At 41.0% G+C, this 22,415-nt stretch overlaps 1 protein-coding gene across 2 annotated transcripts in view; it reads left to right on the forward strand.

Moving 5' to 3' along the window:
• The window catches only part of WNT7B (Wnt family member 7B), a 144,692-nt gene extending 122,478 nt beyond the window's left edge, over positions 1-22,214 (forward strand). For both annotated transcript variants that reach the window (XM_039520029.1, XM_039520028.1), the window contains exons 3-4: positions 9,775-10,046; positions 21,452-22,214. In XM_039520029.1, the coding sequence (XP_039375963.1) occupies positions 9,775-10,046; positions 21,452-21,931 (752 nt within the window). In that variant the 3' untranslated portion in view covers positions 21,932-22,214. The remainder of the gene's footprint in view (positions 1-9,774; positions 10,047-21,451) is intronic.
• Positions 22,215-22,415: the final 201 nt, after the last annotated feature.

The raw sequence follows: 22,415 nt of genomic DNA on the forward strand, positions 1-22,415 counted from the left end.
ATAATTTTCACAATGGACCATACTAAGCTTAGTGCTATGTTAGCAGTCTAAAAATTAGTCAGAAATTACATAAATTAGATGTGGATATAGGCTGGTCCAAGATTCCAATACAGAACAGATAGACTGCTCTCACCCTATCTGCCAGAAATAGTTGGCTGAGGAAAATATTGATCCTATATCCCTACTTTGTCTAATCAGGATTTACTTATGTTAATGGGGAACTGAGGTCTTATCAGGCGTTGTTTCCTAAACTCATTTGAAAGTAAGAAGATAGTGTGTTATATTTGCAATTTTTTATTATACTTTTTAAAAATATGCAGTTAGAATGCAAATGTTGGTAGATGCACACATACAAATGGTATCAACCCAGTGTGGAAGGCACACAGCAAATACGACATGCCCATGTAAATTGAAGGGTCACCACCTCCTATCGCCTTTACTTAAAAAGATTAAATTCATTTTAGGTTGTGTTGATGGACATGTTTTAGCTGAGCTATCCAACAACACCATTCCCATTTGCATTCTATGTTTTCAAAATTCAATTAGGAATTGGATTTTCTTCCTTGACACCAGACAAAGCATTTTTTAACCTTATTTTTAGTTGAAACTGATGGTACTCAAAGGTAACAACCATTATTTAAAGTCATATTGGTGGGCATATAATAATAACTTGATTAAGAGTTATGGGAGGGGCAAAGGGTTGGGACAGTCTAACCAAAGTATTAATGAGATGACCTTATTGTTTTTTTCTGATTTACATTTTATAATAAAAGATTATTGATGACCCCAAGAGCTGAGAAGGTTGCTAACATGCCGGCTTAGACTAATGTTCAAGATGAGGTTCACAATATCTTCTGTTTCAAAAATCTCATTCTATGCAGGGTACGATGTATTAACATGCTAAAGGAGTCCACTTCACAAGCCAGAAAGGAGTCCACTGTATTCTAGAGCTGCACTGAGGTGGAACAATGGTCCTTCCATCCAGTCAGTGGGGTTTCCAATTGTTACTATATCATGACTGCAGTTAATGATCATTGTCATGGCTCTCAAGTGGGTGAAAGAAACTTCCTTCTGCTCTAAAAGATAATCGGGGTGTAGTGGAGGGAACACAGAATATCCTTCAGTTTACCACAACTGACTCGAGGGCTTGTGAAAACTCCTGGACAGACCAGTGACAAAGTGGCCTATCCAAAATGGTATATCTTCTGCTCTGGAGATGTATTAAAGTTGAGCTTAATTTTTTTTTTAAAGTCTGTTCACAGTCCACCTCCAGGTGAATATAATAGTTGGCAGACGTGGTGTTGCTTACAGCAGTGCTACTCAAACTGATAGTCCATGGACCGGTGCCGGTCTGCGAGCCATTGGCTACCAGTCCACAGCGAGTTTCCCGGAAAGAAAGAAAGAAAGAATAGTATAATTTAAAAATCACACCGGAATTCCACCAAGAATAGTTATCGGTCGATAAAGTCGACAATATTAACTAATATTATGTTTTCAGAAGCACATATTATAATATTGATAATTATGCCATAGCGCTGCAGCATGTTTTGCATGAGACGCGTGAGCGCGCGCTTACCCCACTCCTTGACATATAAAGACCCTGCCCCACTGCCAGTTACCATCAAGAAGTTGAATAAAGAGCGTCATATGGATCTCTGCGTGTTTGTCATTTGGGACCCCATCCGAACCCACTGAACTGAGAATGTAAGTACTAATAATATTATACATTTTAATAATGATTTTCTATCCTATCCCGCTGTATCCCTTACGAGGTAGATAGAGATGATTGAGCACCACATACCTATTGCCAAATAGACAGTCCTCACTTCCTCCATATCCATATATCGTTTCATACATGCTCTCATTGTTCTTACTTATAGCCTTCCCCTCTTCTAGAATCAAACCTACATGTTTCTGCCAGGAAGTTCTCGAAATTCCTTGATTTCTCCATATCTTTCAGACAGGTAAATCTTATTTTTGACGTTCATTATTCATTCTTTCCATATGTTCAAACATCTTAACTTTCCAATTATTATCTTGATTGCAATTTAATTAAAAAATTTATATTATCTTCTTATCCTAACATTATTTACCCTATTAATCAATGTTCTCTTGCACATATTTCTCAATAAAAGCATTCCCACTGCATTTATTTGGCTTTCATCCTAATATCATAAATTAAGTATATACCTGGGGTAATGGAATTTATATTAATTATTTTTATGCCTGATTTACAGATGGCGAAGCAAGGCCCAATTGACATATTTATCAAACAGAGACATCCGGTTGCTGAACACGCAAGTAATTCTGAATCAGATGACGGCGATGTAAATGAAACCAAAGTATTTTCAACAAAAAGAATTCGTACTAGCTTTACTCAGAAATTTGACTCCTCAAACATTCAGTTCGGTTTTGTAGCCATGAATGATGGTGGAGTGCCAAAACCGCAGTGCGTTATTTGTGGCAATGTGTTGGCTAACGACGCAATGAAGCCGTCAAAGCTCAAGAGGCATTTAAATACAAAACATAATTAAATTAGTTCAAAGCCAAAAGAGTTCTTCGAAAGAAATGTTGATTTAAAAGGCTGTCAGAAACAGATTTCTGAAGTGTCACACATAAATACTTGTGCTTTGCGAGCTTCTTATCAAATAGCGCTTCACGTTGCTAAGGCTAAAAAGTCATACACAATCGGCGAGATGCTAGTGATAGGCTGTATTAAAGATGTCTGCATGGGAAGCTGGCAGCAAAGAAAGTGGCTCAGGTGCCACTTTCAAATGACACTATAGCTCGACGAATTCATGATCTGGCTCACGATATGGAAGATCAGCTCACAGGACAGATTAAATTAGCGAAGTACCTTTCTTTGCAGGTTGATAAATGTACAGACGTTGCTAATATGGCAGTTCTGATGGTGTATGTGTGCTTTGAATATGAAGGTGATTTGAAGGAAGAGTTTTTGTTTTCTGCTTCACTACCAACAAAAAGCTCCGAAGTGTTCAAGACTGTGAACGACTATATCGTTAACAAATGTGGGTTGGATTTCAAGTTTGTGTAAGCGTATGTTCTGATGGTGCTGCATTCTGGAGTGGTTACCCAGATTATGGCGCTTGCACCCGAATGCAAATTGATGCACTGCTTCCTTCACTGAGAAAGACTTGCAACAAAAAAAATCTCAACAGAAATAAACAGTGTGCTCAGCGAGGTCATAAAAATTCTGAACCATGTAAAGGCAAACGCTTTAAATTTGAGACTATTCACTGCATTATGTGATGATATGGGAGCTGATCATAAACAGCTCATATTGCATGCTGATATACATTGGTTATCGAGGGGAAAAGTCCTGTCAAGAGTATTTGAGCTCTGAAATGAGCTTGCCAAGTTTCTTCAGGACAAAAAACCAAATTGGTCACAATTGTTCCGAGATGTGGATTGGATAGCCAAGCTGGTTTATTTGGCTGATATCTTTGCCATCTTTAATGATCTCAACACCTCCATGCAGGGAAGGATGGCTTCGTGTCTTACAATGGCAGACAAGATTGACAGACAGAAACAAAAGCTAGAAGCATGGAAGAGTCGAGTGTCAAGAGATTGTTATGACGTGTTTCACAAATTAGCGACAATCATCCCCGATGAAGACCTTAATGTTACATCTCTATGAAACGTCATCAGTGAACACTTGACGAATTTGGCAGAACATTTTGAGTTTTACTTTCCAGCAGAAGATGATCCATGGAAAGGGACTGGATCGATCCAAAATCCGTTTATTCCATTGAAAGATGACTTAACTGTCACTGTGGAGGATAAATCGTTGGAGCTGGCTGCTGACGAAAGATTGAAGATGAGTTTCGAAACTACAACATCACTTGCTTCCTTTTGGATAAAAGTGAAAGCAGAATATCCTGAGCTTACTGAAATTGCTCTGACTCTTCTCCCATTTCCTTAAACATACCTCTGCAAGACTGGCTTCTCAGCCATGACTGTCATTAAGACAAAGTACAGGAATAGTATGGATATTCATTCTCCATTTCGCGTGGCACTGTCCTCAACTGAACCACGATTGGATAAGCTGACAAAGAAGAAGCAGGCTCACCTTTCACATTAGTAAAGGTTAAGGTTTTAACATGCCTATTATTGTGTTAATAAAATAGCTTATCAATTTGATATTTTATTATGACATACTTTCAAAATTATTATGTCTTCAATTTAATATTACCTATTCCTTTCAATCTTATTTTTTTATTTTTTTAAACCTTTACTTTATTCATTATAATTTTTTTATTTTATTACTTATATATATTTTTTATAATATATTTGTTAGGAGACTTTGCTGGTTTGATTTTTTAATATTTTTATTTGTATTGTAATATTGTATTATTTGTTTACAAAATAAACAAAATAAAAAATGTCTGCCAACTTTTATTATATTTATTATATTGTTTCCGATATAAATTAATATTACTACAAATGTTCAAATAATATTTTCTTGGATTGTAAACGAGTAATAATCATTTTATACAATCCACATAGATGCACAGCCTTTCAGTCAAGATAACAAAAACAACAAAATCCCAAGGAACTAATGTGATATTTGCCAACTGTTTGCTTTCCTGCCTCTTGTCTGGCTTGTCTGTGAGCTCTTTGGGGCAAGGACTATCTTTTACTATATTTTTGTAGAGTGCCTAGCACCATGGGGATTTGATTTGAGGCCTCTAGGTCAGTGGTCTCCAAACTTTTTACCTTGTGCCCCCCTGTCTGTGCCCCCTCTGGAGTTGGGGCCAGGCTGCAGCTCCAGGGGGTGGGGGGCACAAACAGGGGTAAGGGGGGATGAGGCTGGTGCTGCAGCTGGGAGTGGGGCCTCAGCCAGGGGTCTTAGCCAACAGCCAGGGCCCTGGGCATGGGGCTGGGGCCAGGAGCAGAGCTGGGTCCCCCCCCAAATGTTCCTCTCTGCACCCCTGGGGGTGCCTCCACAGTTTGAAGACCTCTGCTCAAGTGCAGCAGAGCCTGCCCAAAAAGTGGGGAGAAGGGGAAGTGCCAGGGTCCCCTCCCCCTCCCCTTTCCCCTCCCCTTCTGCCCGAGGCTCTGCCCCGTGCTAAGCTGGAGCTGGCCAGGAGCCATGGGCCCAGGGCAGAAGGGTCTGCGGCTTCCCACAGCTACCCAAGTGCGGCTCTTACCTGGACCCGGCTCCAGCTGGGGGGCCGCAGCCCGGTCATGGTAAGAGCCACGTGGGCAGCTCTGGGGAGACACACCCAAAATGGGCTTCCATCTCCCGGTGGCTACTGAAGCCAATCCGGGAAATTTAGGCCCCTAAAAGTCCAGTGAGTGACACAACGGAACTAAGGCAGGCTCCCTAGCTGCCCTGGCTCCACACGGCTCCCAGAAGCGGCCAGCAAGTCCCTCCAGCTCCTAGGTGCAGGGGCAACCAGGGGTCTCTGCGCACTGCCCTGCCCTGAGCACCAACTTTGCAACTCCCATTGGCTGCCTGCAGGCAGAGGCAGCACGCAGAGCTGCCTGGCCACTCCTGAGCCTAGGAAATGGACATGCTGGCTGCTTCCTGTGATCCGCCTGAGGTAAGTGCCACCCAGCTGGAACCTGCACCCTGAACCTCCGCCCACACCCCAACCCTTTGCCCAGCCCTGGCCCCCCAAACTCCCTCCCAGAGCCCACACCCCTCCCACACCCAAACCCCCTGCTCCAGGTTCAGCTGGGAACCCCCTCCCACACTCCAAATCCCTTGGCTCCACCTCCAGCCCAGAGCCTGCACCCACTCCTCCACCCCAACCCCCTGCCCCAGCCCAGTGAAAGTGAGTGAAGGTGGGGGAGAGCGAGTGACAGAGGGAGGGGGGAATGGAGTGAGCGGAGGGCAGGGCCTCGGTGAAGGGGCAGGGCAGGGGGCGGGGCAATCGTGTTTGGGTTTGTATGATTAGACAGTTGGCAACCCTAGGCTTTTACCATGGCTAGTCTGTGGCCCCCAGCCAGAGCCGGATCCAGGTAAGAACTGTGCTTAGGCAGCTGTGGGGAGCTGCGGACCCTCCTCCCCTGGATGGGCGGGGGGACCATGAGCCGAGGACACAGGCCGGGACCTACTCTCGACCCCCACACTCCGGGCAGGTGGAAGGTCAGCGGCACCCCACAGCTGGCCAGGCTACAGCTGCCGGCCTGGCCAGGAGGGGTGGGGCCTCTGCTGAAAAGTGGATGGGCCAGGTCCATCCACTTTCAAAAAGTGGGAGGGCCATGGCTCCTTGGCCCCCCTCTTTTGGCACCCCTGCCTCCGCTCTAGGTGCTACTGCAATATAATTAATAAATAATAAAGTAATCACTAAAATATCACCCATGCAGCTTGGGACACTGCTAAACATCATCTCTAAATGACCCACAGTCTCATTCTCACTTATTCTAATCTTGAAGATAGGGAAAATCTAAACTTGTCTAACATCTAGTTAAAAAATAGCACATTTTCTTTCTTCTTCCTTTTCAAAAATAAAAATAGATTTGGTTGAAATGTAAAAAAATGGGTTTGGGTTGAGCAAAATACTGAGATTTTTTTAAAATATATTTGAATTTGTTAGAATAAAACTAAAGGGAATTTTCAAACAAAAAGTAATTTCAAACAAACAAAAAATCCAAACACTTTGTTTTGAAAATGTCTAAACAAAATGTTTAGATTTCTTTGAATTTTTTTTTTTGGCAAAATCAAAATGAACTAGCAAAACATTTTGGTATAGATAACCCTGAATTTTTTGCTGAAAAAAGTTTTGATTGAAAAAAATTGCCCAACTCTTCCCCTATGGGGTACATATTACTTTCTACTGGTTACAGATCAGAAAACTGAGGTAGAGAGATGAATTGACTTGCCTTGAGCCACAAAGATGGGTTTTCATTTTAGGATCTCCTTGCTTGGCTCCCATGCCTCTCTCTAATATTTATATATTCTGAGATTAGACACAGGTGGTGGGAGGATTTTCTCTCTACTTTATGTTGTATCAGAAATCTGGCAATGAATAAAAAGAAACAAATAAACTAAAACAACCCAAAAAAGCTAAACCCACCACAATTAAACATTCAATTCTCTTCTTATGTTAATTACGTTGAGCAAACAATTAAAGGGGGCAAAAACAAATGTAAGACCCCATCATGCACACTGCTATGTGCCCTTAAACTTCATTGAAGTCACCAGGGGTTGTAGGTGCTTTCAGGAAGCTGCCTATGAATAACTGAAATGAATGAATAAACAAACAAAAATGCCCTGTGCATGTGCTATTTCAGAACCAGACTAGGGTGACCAGACAGCAAGTATGAAAAATCAGGATGGGGGTGGGGGTAATAGGCACCTATATAAGACAAAGTCCCAAATATCAGAACTGTCCCTATAAAATCAGGATATCTGGTCACTCTAGCTAGGACTGTTGTAAATCCTAATAGGAAAATTAATCAGTTTATGAGATTATTTCTATTTTTTCCCCTTGAAGATTTGTTTTGCTTTGTATCTGTTGGGCCAGTCAAAAAGTAACAGTCAAAGCTTTGTGTGTGGGCATTAAATCATTTCAGTAACATGCTGTGAATTCCTCTGAAGTAGCAGCATAGGGGTTGGTCACCAAAGGAGGAAAATGATGATGGCAGAAATTTTGCTGTTGAACGTGAACAGAAAGAAATCAGAGGAAGAAATGTTATAAACAATAATAGGGCAGTACAAAGTATTCCAATCCAAATGAAGCCCAGGGAGTGTCTTTTGGTGGACTTAATGGGAGTTGGATCAGGCCCTATTAGAGAAGTAAACAGCTGTGAAAAACCCCAACCCAAATTCCCAACCAGGCTGTACACCATCCTGCAACCCTCTCTCAACCAGCCCGCATTCCCCAGCACCTCGCCCTCCTGGCCATTCCAGCCTGCACAGCCTTGCTGTCCTTCCCCCATCACACAGGCCTGCATGGTTCCTCTCAGCATCATTCCCTCCCATTTTGGTGTTCCTGCTACACCCCATTCATTGTCTTCATTACATTCATTCCACACACCCACTGTATACTGGAATAGTTCCACAGTTCTTTGACACATTTTTTGACCAACATATACACAATGTGTAACTTGGCCCATGGGATATGTGCATGGGTCAGTTTACCTCATCTGGTTATAAGGCCTTCAACCTTAGTTTCTTCTACTTAGCTCCCCAAAAAATGTACACAGACTCAAACGGTTCAAGTGTATCCACTTACTGGAATCTGGTTTATTTCACAAAACAGAACAGCTCAGCTCAACTCAAGTCTTCCAGCCCTCTTCCCCAGGCTTACCTGCTCCTCCAACTAGATTTCACAGCCCTTAAGTCCTCTCAAAACCAAGCCTCTTTCCTAGCTTCACCCAAAACTTTTCCCAGACAAGTCTTCTGTTCCTGCTTCCTGCAGGTATCTCCCACCAGATGTTCTACCTGGCTGGTACAGAGTCCCTTTCCTGACCCCAAGTTTCCTTTATCTGTCTGGTCCAGCTCTCTCTTAAAGGAAGCCTCATCACCAGGTTGCTGTCACGTGATGCTTTCACCTCACATAGCTGCCAGTCAAGGTCTTGAAATGTACAGCAGGGATGCATGCATGCACTCCAGGCCTGTTACAGGATGCAACTGGGCACCTTGTTTTGTCTAAGTTTTGGGATTTTAATGAATTCTAAATCATGGATGTCCTTGCTTTCCTAGATAGGTCTTGCAATTTTCATGTTATTTTAATTTAACTCTTGTCATCTGTATATTTTTGTTTTTCAGTGTCCACTGAAGTGATGAGGCATCTTTTCATATATTGAGTTTCAAGAGACATTGTCACCTAATTAGGACAAGTAGTCATACCATAAAAGCCATTACTAAACTTTGTGAGGATTAAGACAGTATTTGCACTATAGCATGTCAGCTATTTCAAAGTATTCTTTTACAAAGCCCCTATTGAAATCAATCTACTATATTTATAGTGCTCTGAAATGCCAGTAGCTCCATACTCTTAACACACTGCACGCAACAGAATTTGGATTCAGGGGATTGGTGGGGAAAGGCTGCAGCTTTATTAAGGCAAAATTGACAGTAAATAAAAGTCAGCAACAATAGACATAAAACAAGAGACCATCCAGCCTCCAGAAAAACTGCCACTCTAAAATTTACACCATATGGGCATCTCAGGTTTTAATCAGTATTTATCATCACTGACTAGCTCTACCTGCATCCTAATAAGGATGTATGGACAGCCTTCTCCACTTGAGTCCTACCCTTGTCATGACACACTCTCCACCTTACTGGGCATGGTATTTTTTAAGCCTTAACAATATACTACTTTCCCAGCATACTGGGAATTACTGGTAACTCTTCTCTTCCTATAAACATCCCCAGCAATGACTGGCCTGCATCCCACTTGAAATCTGCACAACCTCCATGACCTCTTCTCAGTGAGCAAACCTGGGATAAACAACATTTATAATCCTGGTGAAATACTTTAATTAACAAATTATCTTGCCTCAAATAGTGCAGCCGCCACTGGCCAAACCCACTGCCAAAGGTACCTCAATCTAACATAGGGCAAAAGGACTGCTATGTGGCTGGGACCTGCAAGTTGTGTGGGCAGCTGATCACTAGACCCCAGTTCAGCAAAACACTTAAACATGTACATAACTTTTTAAGAAGGAAGAGTATGGGCTATTGACAATGCTACCTCCTGCTTCTGAATGAATGCATTGCTGTACATAATGTATGTACTTTGTAGTAAGCACTGCCTTCTTCCAAATCCATCAGCTGTTGGTTTCTCTCCACAGGAAGCAGGGAAGCAGCATTCACCTATGCCATTACCGCTGCTGGGGTTGCACATGCTGTCACTGCCGCCTGCAGCCAGGGCAACCTCAGCAACTGTGGCTGTGACCGAGAGAAACAGGGCTACTACAACCAGGAAGAGGGCTGGAAATGGGGAGGCTGCTCTGCGGATATCAGATACGGCATTGAATTCTCCAGGAAGTTTGTTGATGCCCGAGAAATCAAAAAGAATGCACGGAGGCTGATGAACTTGCACAACAACGAGGCTGGAAGAAAGGTATTCTAGATGGGATGGGAAGGAGATAACATGCTCTTTGGAGGGTGGGGGGTCCTTTTAATTTGCAACTGAACTTAAGTGGGGCTGGTTATAGCAAGCAATGCCCCCAGTCTTCACCCTCCTTCTAGACTGTCATTCTGTGCCCATCTCAACGTTATCTGATGATGTTTAATGCCTGTATTTGTTTTACAGATTCAGAAATGAGTTTATGTCAAAGCTCCATTAACTATTCCACAGTTTATGTGCCTCTAACCATTTCTACTTCCTTAGGCCCCCTTCCAAACTCTCTTGAAATTATGCATGATCTTTCAGGAATTGTCATTGGTAGTGCTATATCTTTGCATTTTTCTCTCCATGGAAAGATTTCTATGTTGCTGAACTCCAACAACTCCAATAGTTACTCATTCCACCCAAAGGCAAAATGCTGTTTCGAGTATGCCTCTAATCACATACATACTTTGTAGCAAATGCATAACTGTCAATTTCACATTTGTGGAGTGCATATAACCACATGATCACTAGACAAGTGTTACTTAATCTTTGGAAGAAGATACCCACTTAAATGTCTACAATCATGATTTAGCTGCTTGCCAATGAAACAATAAACGTAATGGAATTATGCCAATTTATGCCAGTTGAAGATTTAACTCCATGGCTCCAAAAGTTTGCCTTTTAAAAATTAAAATATGCCCTTTTTCATAATACATCACCACACTCAAAAGAGATTTTGTTAAAGTTTTTAAAAATGTTTTCAGCCTAAGAAATAAGGGTACTAATTTTCCAAGATGAAGCTGCTGTATAAATTGAATTGTATTATGTATTCTACTGCAGGGGTTCTCAACCTTTTTCCTTCTGAGACCCTGCCAACATGCTATAAAAACTCTATGGCCCACCTGTGCCAAAACAACTGTTTTTCAGCATATAAAAAGCCAGGGTCAGTGTTAGGGAGTAGAAAGCAGGGCAATTGCCTGGGGCCCCACAAAACTAATTTGCTCAGGTTTCAGCATCAGTTCTGGGTGATGGGGCTCAGGGCCACAGCAAATTTAATGGCAGCCTTGCTTGGAGGACCTCCTGATGCCTGCTCACAGACCCCCAGAGGGCCACGGACCCCTGGTTGAGAACCACTGTTCTACTGTACAGAAAGAGAATTTCAGTCTACCACAGACTAGAAAAAAAAATCAGACATTATTCCTTGCAAATTTCCTTCCCTAAACAATTGTGCATTTTTGCTGTCTGCTAGCTGTTGTATTCCACCCTAGAGGGGCTCATTTTTGACGAAGGCTGAAGCAATTCCTGTACTGTATTTTGAAAGACATATAATAGCACTCAGTCCATGCACAAAACTCTCAGGGGTTGCAATGGGAGCTCTGTACAAAAACTGAGGGTAGAATATGGCTGTAGTTTGTAAAATGCATTGAAATCAAAGGCATTACATAAATGCAAGAGAAAGGAAGAGAAAATGGAGTGAATGATCCAGAGTGTGGAATGGGAACCAGGAATTCGTAAACAGGGAAGCACTGGACATTTTTATGCCACAGGTGGAATGCGGGAGGCAAATCACCTGGAGTGCATGATGGAAGGCATCCTTAAAAAGGGTAGATCTCTATATGTGAAAGTTGTCCTGACTGGTAGGGGTGGGGAGGGCGGGCAGTCAGGACATGGCTCCAGGCCCAATTGATGCTGTTAGTCTGGCGCTGGTTGTCTCTTCTTTGCTTCAGCACTTCATGTATCTCAGAAGACATGTATTGGGTTGTACACCCAGAATAATAAAGCTAGTCACTAAAAGCAGCAAAGAATCCTGTGGCACCTTATAGACTAACAGACGTTTTGCAGCATGAGCTTTCGTGGGTGAATACCCACTTCTTCGGATGCAAGTAGTGGAAATTTCCAGGGGCAGGTTTATATATGCAAGCAAGAAGCAAGCTAGAGATACCAACTCTGCCCACATATCTACACCAGCAACACCATCACAGGACCTAACCAGATCAGCCACACCATCACCGGTTCATTCACCTGCACGTCCACCAATGTAATATATGCCATCATATGCCAGCAATGCCCCTCTGCTATGTACATCGGCCAAACTGGACAGTCTCTAAGGAAAAGGATAAATGGACACAAATCAGATATTAGGAATGGCAATATACAAAAACTTGTAGGAGAACACTTCAACCTCCCTGGCCACACAATAGCAGATCTTAAGGTGGCCATCCTGCAGCAAAAAAACTTCAGGACCAGACTTCAAAGAGAAACTGCTGAGCTCCAGTTCATCTGCAAATTTGACACCATCCGCTCAGGATTAAACAAAGACTGTGAATGGCTTGCCAACTACAGAACCAGTTTCTCCTCCCTTGGTTTTCACTCAACTGCTAGAACAGGGCCTCATCCTCTCTGATTGAACTAACCTCGTTATCTCTAGCTTGCTTCTTGCTTGCATATATAAACCTGCCCCTGGAAATTTCCACTACTTGCATCCGAAGAAGTGGGTATTCACCCACGAAAGCTCATGCTGCAAAACGTCTGTTAGTCTATAAGGTGCCACAGGATTCTTTGCTGCTTTTACAGATCCAGACTAACATGGCTACCCCTCTGATACTTGAAAGCTAGTCACTGAATTTCTGAAGTAAAGCACTTATTTGTATTGTAGTAGCGTCTAGAGTCTCCAACTGATATCAGGGTCCCATTGTGGTAGCTGCTGTACACACTCATAGTAGATGGTCCCTGCCTTGCCAGCTTACAATTTAAATAAACAAGACAGACAAAAGACGTGAGTGGAAGAAGCTGAAATGATTTGTCCAAAGTCACACAGTAGGTCAACGCAAGAGCCGGGAATAGAATCCAGGGCTCCTGACTCCCAGTCTACTGCCCTATTGTATACTAAACCACACTGTCTGTGCTAATTATAATATAAGGTGAAACTTCATAAACAGGAGGAAAGTAATCAAAGAACTTCCTAGATTACCACATGAATACCTCTGGAAGGAATTTTCAGGAAAATACATTTGCACTAGTATTTGTGATGATTTCACTTTTTACAAACATTCTGGCAAACGCTAGGAACATGTACCATTAATCTTAACTTTTTGTTAAATGGTCAAAACAATGACCAACTCTCACGGTACATCTCTATTAGAAAATAGGTTTCTTGTTTGTTTGCTTAGTAGGGGAAGGAAAGGAAGATCAATTGGTAACAGAAATGTAACACTGAATCTTAACCCCCTTGGACTTTTGGGAAGCTAGATCCATCTCTACTTGATTGTTCTAGATGGCAACATGGAATATAATCAATCCCTCTCAAAGTTTGGAGGAAGCCTGGATATGATCTTAATGGCTCAAGAGCTTACCTATTAAGAACCAATATGAATACAACCTTCAATTGCTCTGAACATGAGTCAAAGACAAGTAATACAAGACATCATTTGTTATGTCACTTATCTTCTCTGCCTTCAGAATTTGCCAACTATGAGCGCCGTTCTCTGTAGCACTGTCCGATGAATGGAATAGCTGTCTGGGTGGTATTATGGCTACCTACCACAGAATCACTGTGAACAAAAGGGTGTAAGGAATCCCTTCCCCACCTACAGCCTGATCCAACCCCTCACTGAAGTCAATGAAAACATTCTCATTGAGTGAAATAGGCTTTGGATCAGGATCTAGGACTCCATCGTCTGGATGGCTGCATTCCTGCGGAGGCTGGTTAACATTTTAGGCCCCAGAGGCAGCACTGAGAAGAATGAAAGTCTACACATGAGTGGAGTCTTCCAAGAATGCTTCCAACGCCCCTGATGGAGTGACACACCTGCTTTCATATATAGCTAAATGGCTCTGGCTCTTATAACCATAGTAGAGCCTGTAAGGTTTTGCTAATAGGATAGCCTCCGAAAGAGGCAGCTATTTGGGCTTTTCGGGATTTTTTTTTTAAGCTGGACTTTTCTAATTGCTCTGCATTGCACTTCCAAGTATTGTTCAAACTAATGGCAAGTTTGTGAATTTTTTTATATATGACAAAGTTGACATCAGTGCAGTTTGGAAGAAATAGATACCTAGGACTGTTGATGAAATAATAATTTGCTACTGATGGAAGACCTGAGGTGTGCTATAACACATCACTGAGGTGTGTAAAATACTGAAGTACCTAACTTCATTCATCCCTACCAGTTATCCATTCCATGCATCCAAAGAAGTGGGCTGTAGCCCATGAAAACTTATGCTCAAATAAATTTGTTAGTCTCTAAGGTGCCACAAGTACTCCTGTTCTTTTTGCAGATAACAGACTAACATGGCTGCTACTCTGAAACCTAACTTCAGTGTAATTTTTGAAATGACTGCTATAGATCAGAATGATCTGAACCCCCTCTCCCCTCCACCCCCAACTGTACCTGGAAGTCTAATGCAAGTGTTACTGTGAAAGGCTGGAAATCAATAAAAGGCTTGGTGCAAATCTGAGTGGTTACAAAAGTTGTTTGTGGACAAAACTTTGATATAACAACTAAAAAATAAATGTCAATAAAATCCAGTAAACTTCTGATGCCATTTTATGCGAGACGCAGCTTTCTACTATGTATTTTAGGAAGTATCTATATTATAGAATTCAGAAAGAGTAACCTCTAGGAACATGTGCCATTAATCTTCACTTTTTGTTAAAAGGTCAAAACAATGACCAACTCTCACGGTACATCTCAATTAGAAAATAGGTTTCTTGTTTGCTTGCTTTTTACGGGAAGGAAAGGAAGATCAATTGGTAACAGATCACTGCTTTTACCAGACAGATGAAAATAAATGTTTCCAACAGTTTATCAATCAATTAGGTTCTGACTAGATAGTCACTGTGGTTATGTGGAGAAAATAATGGGCTATTTTTTTCTTCCAGAAACACACACTAACACTGAATGCCAGAAGCTCCATCCCCAAATGTAGTCTTTTGTAATGTCAATGGGTTTTCTTCTGAATGTCTGGAAGATGACATCTTATTTTATAGTTGAAAGAATGAGTGTGGAGGGACAAGAAATGTTCAGTGTCTCTTTAAAACAGATTAGTCAATTACTTGGGACATTTTCGTATAAACAACGACTATTTCTCACAGCTCCTGGAGTCACAGAACTGGTTTTGGCTGACATGATTTGGCTGTAGCACAGCTAATGAGTTTATTTGTGGGTTATCATTTATAATGTATAGTATCTAAAGAAACAATTTGAACATGAAGTATTACCTCAGGACAAGAACACCCTATGTTAACTGTAATATTTATGTCCCAAAATAAAAGGCCCAGTCCTGCAAGGTGCTATTTCCTGAGATATGCAAAGTACTCTCAATTCCCAGTGTCTTCAATGAGAACTGAGAGGGCCAAGCAGTTCCCAGAAAAGCATTCAAGATAAAATTTTCAATAGTGCATAAGTGACTTAGGAACATAAACCAATTTTCAAAAATTATTTAAGGCACTTCGGAGTTTAAGGGCCTTAGGTTCCTTATGCACTTCTGAAAGTGGGATTTCAGTTCCTAATTACTTAGGTTCTTTTGAAAATTTTACTCTCAATGACTTGTAGAATTGGGTCCACCATTTGCGGATACATTTTTTCCCCTATAGGAGACAAACTACTTCACTAGACATCCATTTTGAATAGATTTGTGAAGGAAAAAGGCTTTGGTAATTCTTCTTAGTAGCTTATTTCCCTCACTCAAATTCATCTGCAGAAAGATATAAAGCCAACTTTCAAAAGGCTCAGAGATACAACTTGGATTGGTCAGATGGACAGCTAATGCTTATCCATATTTACATAACATAAGTATCATTTCTTGAGTGTATTTCCTGAGTCTGAAAACCTTGGCTCAGAATCTCTTGAAGGGGAGTTTCTTTGCTTCAATTAGATGGAAATATAGCTTCTTGCCCAGTACTTTGGCCACTTTGATTGGAACCAAAAGAGGAAAAACATAGGGGGGAAAAACAAATATTTCAGAACTTACAAAAACATTCCATTCTAGAAACTGACAAAGGTTTGTAGGGTTCCGTTTTAGTTTTTATACCCATACCTACTATACAGTGTATGTAGTGTACACACATCATACACACAATAAAATGGTCATTATTTCCTGGGATTGTGGTTTATAGCCAAAATAATGGGATGACAGACACCCAAACAATACTTTAAAAACTGTTTCCATTTATTTTTACTTAAATTTTTAGTCAACAGATTTTTTAAAAAAGTCAACCAGCTGTATAGGTGGTTGAAATATTACACACACAAAATATAATGAAAAACTTCAAACAGATTTTTGTGTGCAAGTGTGTATGTGGTGTGGTGGGGTGGGGAGGGGAGTTCCCCCTCAAAATTTGAAATTTCTAGAAATAAGTCATTGAAAAATTGAATTTCAGAAAATTTTGGTTAGTTTTATTGCTCAAAGCTGAGATATATTTTCCCTCAGAAGCTATTTTCTGTTTACCTGCTGGGGAAATTCTCCAGGAGTGGCCTATCTGCAAGGGCAGGAAACAGTTGTAGGAGCTGGTGGATAAGGCTCTATGGCCCATCCTTCTATGGCCCTGGCAAGAACAGCCCTTGTTTGCTGGGCAATAGTTTTTGGACCCCACTCTTATTTCCCCCACTAAACAGGATACTTTGGGTGAGGGGAGGGAGGAATGGACCGTCTTCACCAGGAAGTCTTGTTGGGCATATGGTAGAGATAGTGGACTGGATTTTATATTCTCTCCTACCACAAAATATAAGTATTTTGGCTGGGAGGTGAGGTTTCAGGGTAGCTCTGCTTCTGACTGGAGAAACATTAGGCGCAACCATCAGGCTGAAATACCCATATTTTTCATGTTGATGCCAGATCATGAGAGGCATCATATGGACCATTACCCTGCTTACATATGCTATTTTTGGTCCTGTGACCTGCTATTAACAAACAAAATATTAGGGGCATAAAGTTATCACCACAGAGCAGTAACCATTGCACTAGTATTACAACCTCTCTCTAATTGGGTGAACCGTCATCTCACAGATGCTCCTTGAGATTTGCTATCTGATGGCATTACTAGATCCAGACCTGTTCAGAGATAAAGTTATAAATAGTGCCCATTCCTACCTCATAAGCAATAGGCTGTAATGGCTCCACCCTCTCCAGTCTCAGGGGAAATGATGATATACTAGTATATGGAATCAGAATCCATCTCTCTCTGTCTCTGGATGAGTATTACCAAAGGCAAGAGTCGATCTCCTGCATATTTTAATAGAAAAACTGTTAGAGTTTTCTATTTCTCTGATACTGCAGTTAAAAGTAATATGGGTTTTGTTACATTTAACATCTGGTCCAAAAATGTGCATTTCCACCAAAGAAAACACAAATCAGGAAGGCCAAGCCAAAACAAACACACACAAAATATTACTATTGTTTTTCATATTTTATCCAGATAGGTTTTTTAATAGGTACAGAAACTGTATCTGATATAATGCACTTGGGCCTAGATTTGAAATTTACAAAATGGGGCTTGGTTTTGCGTGGGGGGGGAGAAGGGGGTTGCATTTTATTCATTCAGAAAATAATTCTTTCTGTAAGGCTTGTCTACTTGACTTGAGGAGGGCAACACTCACAATTGCATTTTAGTATATTATTTATATTGGTGCAAAATCTGTAGAATAAAGATCTTTGCCATTATATTTCACAATTCATGTCATAAAATAGAAGTAGTAGTTAGAAAATTTTACTTGGCAAGACCCTATTGGGGCTGGAGTGGGACTGCCCATGGAAAGTGGCTCTAAAGAATGTTCTAATATTAGTCTGAGGCAGCAAGTCAAGTGATGGGAATTTGGTTTGGGAGGCAGATCTTGCTGTAAACTATTCAAGGTTAGATATGAGGCCCTGACATATGACAAATGGAATTTTTGAAGGAGAGAGTCACACAAGCTAATGATTTTTAATCTTTAATCAGGTACCCAACCTGGCAGGGTATGTTAAATCTTAGTAAATCAGTACCTTTAAGGTTCAGGGTCAGAACTACAATGGAAGTTGTGCTGAGACAAACCAAATCAGAGGGAAAAATAGGAAGAGAAAGGTCAGTTTCTCTTCAGTCACAACAGAGAGTACACTGGGCCAGATTCTGCCCCCTTTGCTCATGTTTGGTAGTACCTTACTATGCAAGTAGGAAGCCAGTGAGGATACTCAAGCACTAAGGTACTACTCAGCATGTGCAAAGGGGAGATTTGGGCTCTTAATGAATATGAATACTGAACACAAACCACCTGGGGAAAGGGAAGAAATATTATTTTGGTTCGGTCTTAGGCTCCCTGACTTCCAATTTTGTGGGCAAAGTTTTGCACCCACAAATAACTGTGGGCACACATTACAGCATTTAGCAATGTAACTACCTGATCATTGGGCCTGAACACAGTGTTGAAACCCCAACCATTCAAAAAGCATGAGCCAGCACCTCCTCCCCAAAAAGCATGAGATTTGCTTTAAAATAATGAATTAATACAGTTTGGGCTCTTCTCGGCTTTCAAGCCTTTAGAGTTACATTTTCAAGTTTTCTCCACAATCATAAAGACTAGAAACTATTTTTAAAGAAGACCTGAGATTCTTGTATAACAACATTACTCCAGAAGCTGGGGCTCAAGTAAAACACCAAATATTGCAAGACCAATGATAAAATGGCAAGAGTTAGCACCACTGTGCATATCAGGTGGCTAGCTGTATAAACGATGTTGTCGGAGTCCAGCATGTCAAAAAAGATCACCTAAAGCTCTGGACTGAGGAAGTGGGTCAACAACTCCCCTCTTCAGGCACCATGGAACTTTCTACCATAATGGTAAAACTCATCTGTGAGAGAGAAAGAATTTTCTTGAGCGCAGGTCTGAGATCATGACACAAACTCTCATAGGAACTAAGAATACTGACAAATCTCACCACCTTCTGCTCCAAGTGCAAGGTGTACCTTGCTTTCTTTAATATAGAAGAATGTACATTTAAAAGCAAAACAATTGTCCCCTGGGGAGATAATAAGAGAGAGAATGAATCATGGTGACAGATGTTAGATGTTTAATGCATAACTGGAAGGCACTCACATATTACAGTGACCTAAGGTGCGGGTGGTATAAAATCTATATAGACTAGAATAGGAGTACCATTTCTGTCCACAGCTTATGTATGAGTTTTGCTGCTGGGTTATTGCTGATGACTGTGGATATGTTGATTAATGGTTGAAGCTGGGATTCAGCAGTGGTCTGTTTTCTGGTTTCATATTTAAGAATTGTCACCAGTGCTTACAGCGGGCGCTAGGTGCTCCTTTTTAATGGATGTGTATATATGTCTAAATGATAATCGATTATTTGTAAGTACAAAATGTATACAATAAAATTGGAGTCAGGATTGAGGGCCTTTGAAAAAAAACAGGCCCTTTATATTTATATAGTGCTTTTCATTTGGAAAGATCCCAAAACACATCCCAAAACATGTACATGCAGCACTAATGAAGTGCTGCTGCCTCTAGGATAGAGGGGGCAGGCACACAGGTCTGTGCAGGGCACACTGTCCAACAGTCAAGGGGTAAAAGAAGTTTTGGCCATGGTCACCAGCAAAACCCCTACCCTTGCCCTAAGAATGCAATGTCCACACAAAGCAGACTGGCCCCCGGGGCTGGAAGAACTTCTAGCCTAATGCAGTAAACTGCTTGGAAATCAGCTTTAGCTACATCAGAATGAAGGGCTGACTTGACAGTGACTCAATCTGAGCCTGGTTCCTAAGGCTGGATTCAAGGAGCCTAATATATTTTTTGAAACAGATACTTAGCCCACTTGTACTTGCTCCGATATGTTGGCAGAAGAGAAGCAAAGCTAGATATTCTCTTTAATAATGAAACCCCAGAAATTTGGAAAAAGAAAAACATACAATTTAAGTGACACTCAGGAGGGTGCCCTCTATTTGCAGGGCTAACCAAAGGTCTACTTCATTTATTTTAAGGCCTTCATTCTTAAGCAGTAAGCACTTTTTGCTTCCCCTCTACTTCATTATGCTATTGTACTCAGATTTCGGCCCTTTTATCCTCTGTCCATTTCAATCATGGTCTGGGATCTGCTGTGAAACCACTGAAGGAGATGAGCTGCACTAGTGCTTCAGTGGAGCTTGGGAGCTCATATTTCTTGTCCATCATCTTGCTGCATACATACAAGGGAGAAAGATTGGCTTATATTATTATTAGGTCTGGATTTTCATGAAAAGTTGATGATGACTGTGGGCCAGATTGTGGCTGGGTTTTCACCAGGGATTTAAGGGGCATATGTGGGTAGAATTGTTGGGAGCATAAAGGCCTCTATGGGCTGCTATGTTGTCTCCCCTGCAACCTCGTACCAGGCGTGGGGAGCAGCTCCACATGTGCTCTCTCCATCCTCCCTCCACCCCCCGCAAAAGAGCTGAGTAGTGGAGCTCTGCTGGTGCACTGAGGGAAGTATCTTGTGCCACATACATGCCAGGCACAGGTACTTGGACTGCAGAACAGGGTATACTTAGGAGGCCAACTGTGTCTGACAGTCACAATCTGCCTTTGAGTTTCTCCAGAGATGGCACAAGAACATGCGGCCTTCTGCTTGGGGCTTGTGAGAAAGCCAGAATTGTGCCCTGGATAGGTTTCTAAACACAAGGGGCCACAATCCTGGATTGGAACCTTTAGGCACTAATGCAACATAAATATTAACTAATAATAAAAATAATGTTCCTGTTTATCCTTGTGTTTGACTCTTAGCTTCACAGGACCCTTTGTGGATCTGGTGCAAGGACCATGTGTATGGCCAGCCTTGCCCAGTCTTAGGCTAGATCAATTGAGGGTGATGTTCTAGGGGTTTGGCTGGTCAGTAGGTGGATATCTAATATAGGCTGATGTTTTAAGTATGTAATGAGCAGAGATGCCATGGCAACTACACAAATTATTCAATGAATATTAGAGCTGATCAAAATATTTAAAAAATCCTATTTTGTTTAACCTTTTTGAAAAAAATGCAATCATTTCAAAAAAATCAAAATTTATCACTAATTTTTCTTCTTTTATTATTTTCCATTTTCAAAATAAGATTTCAAAAATGAATTTTTTGGTCAGTATTGCCACATAGTAGGTTTCCTCCTCACTTCTCCTCCCCATCCCCCACTCAAAAAAAAATCTCATATTGATTTCAAAATTTAAAAAAATACTTTCAAAACTATTTGAAAGCAGAAAAAAAACATTTTTCTGATAAAATTTCTTATAATAAACATCACAAAATCTTTTGAAAAACAAGTTTTTGTGGCAAACAAAAGAATATTTATTAAAAAGGCATATACAAAATTTCAACCAACTTTAATAAATATTAACTATAAACAGTGATTTAGGCAAATTTTAGTATAGTTTTTTTCTCCAATAATAATATGTATATATACACATACAGGTTCTTGAAGAGAGAATGAAATTGGAATGCAAGTGTCATGGTGTTTCAGGTTCCTGTACAACTAAGACCTGCTGGACCACGCTTCCTAAATTCAGAGAGATTGGATATATTTTGAAAGAAAAGTATAATGCTGCAGTACAAGTGGAAGTGGTACGGGCCAGTCGGCTACGACAGCCAACCTTCCTGAAGATCAAGCAGATCAGGAGTTATCAGAAACCAATGGAAACAGATCTGGTGTATATCGAAAAGTCACCCAACTACTGTGAGGAAGATGCTTCCACGGGGAGTGTTGGTACCCAGGGGCGACTCTGTAACCGTACATCTCCTAATGCAGACGGGTGCGACATGATGTGCTGTGGAAGGGGTTACAACACACACCAGTACACGAAAGTGTGGCAGTGTAATTGCAAATTCCACTGGTGCTGCTTTGTGAAGTGCAACACGTGCAGTGAGCGGACAGAGGTGTTCACCTGCAAATAGTGGCCTATGATTAAACAAACAGAACAAATCACCACAAGTGAAGAAAGTGGAGTATGACAAACAACTACAGCATCATTTTGCACATCTACTTTTCTTTGGGAAAAGAAATCTCTCCCCACCACTTATACTTCTAAGGATGATGCATTTTGGGCTGGCTGGCCGTTGTGACTGCAATGGAAATAAGGGCAACAGGATTAAGGTGATGTTGACAAACACATGCAACTTTTTCTTTTGTTTGTTTTTTACTGCAATTTGGGTGTTGTAGAGTTTTCCTGTTAGATTTTTAAGTTATACATATCAGAGAAGCTGACTGAATTACAGATCCCAGGCGGGTTAAAGAAAAGACGCTTTTTTCATATTTTACAAAAAAACAAAAACAACAAAAAAAACAACAAAAAACTCCCTGTGCAAATAAGACTTTTTTTTAAGACAATGAAACTTCCACTGAAAAAACCAGCACTATTGCTGCAAAAATATTAATTCT

The sequence above is a fragment of the Mauremys reevesii genome, linkage group 1, assembly GCF_016161935.1.
Source record: "Mauremys reevesii isolate NIE-2019 linkage group 1, ASM1616193v1, whole genome shotgun sequence".
NCBI lineage: Eukaryota > Metazoa > Chordata > Testudines > Geoemydidae > Mauremys > Mauremys reevesii.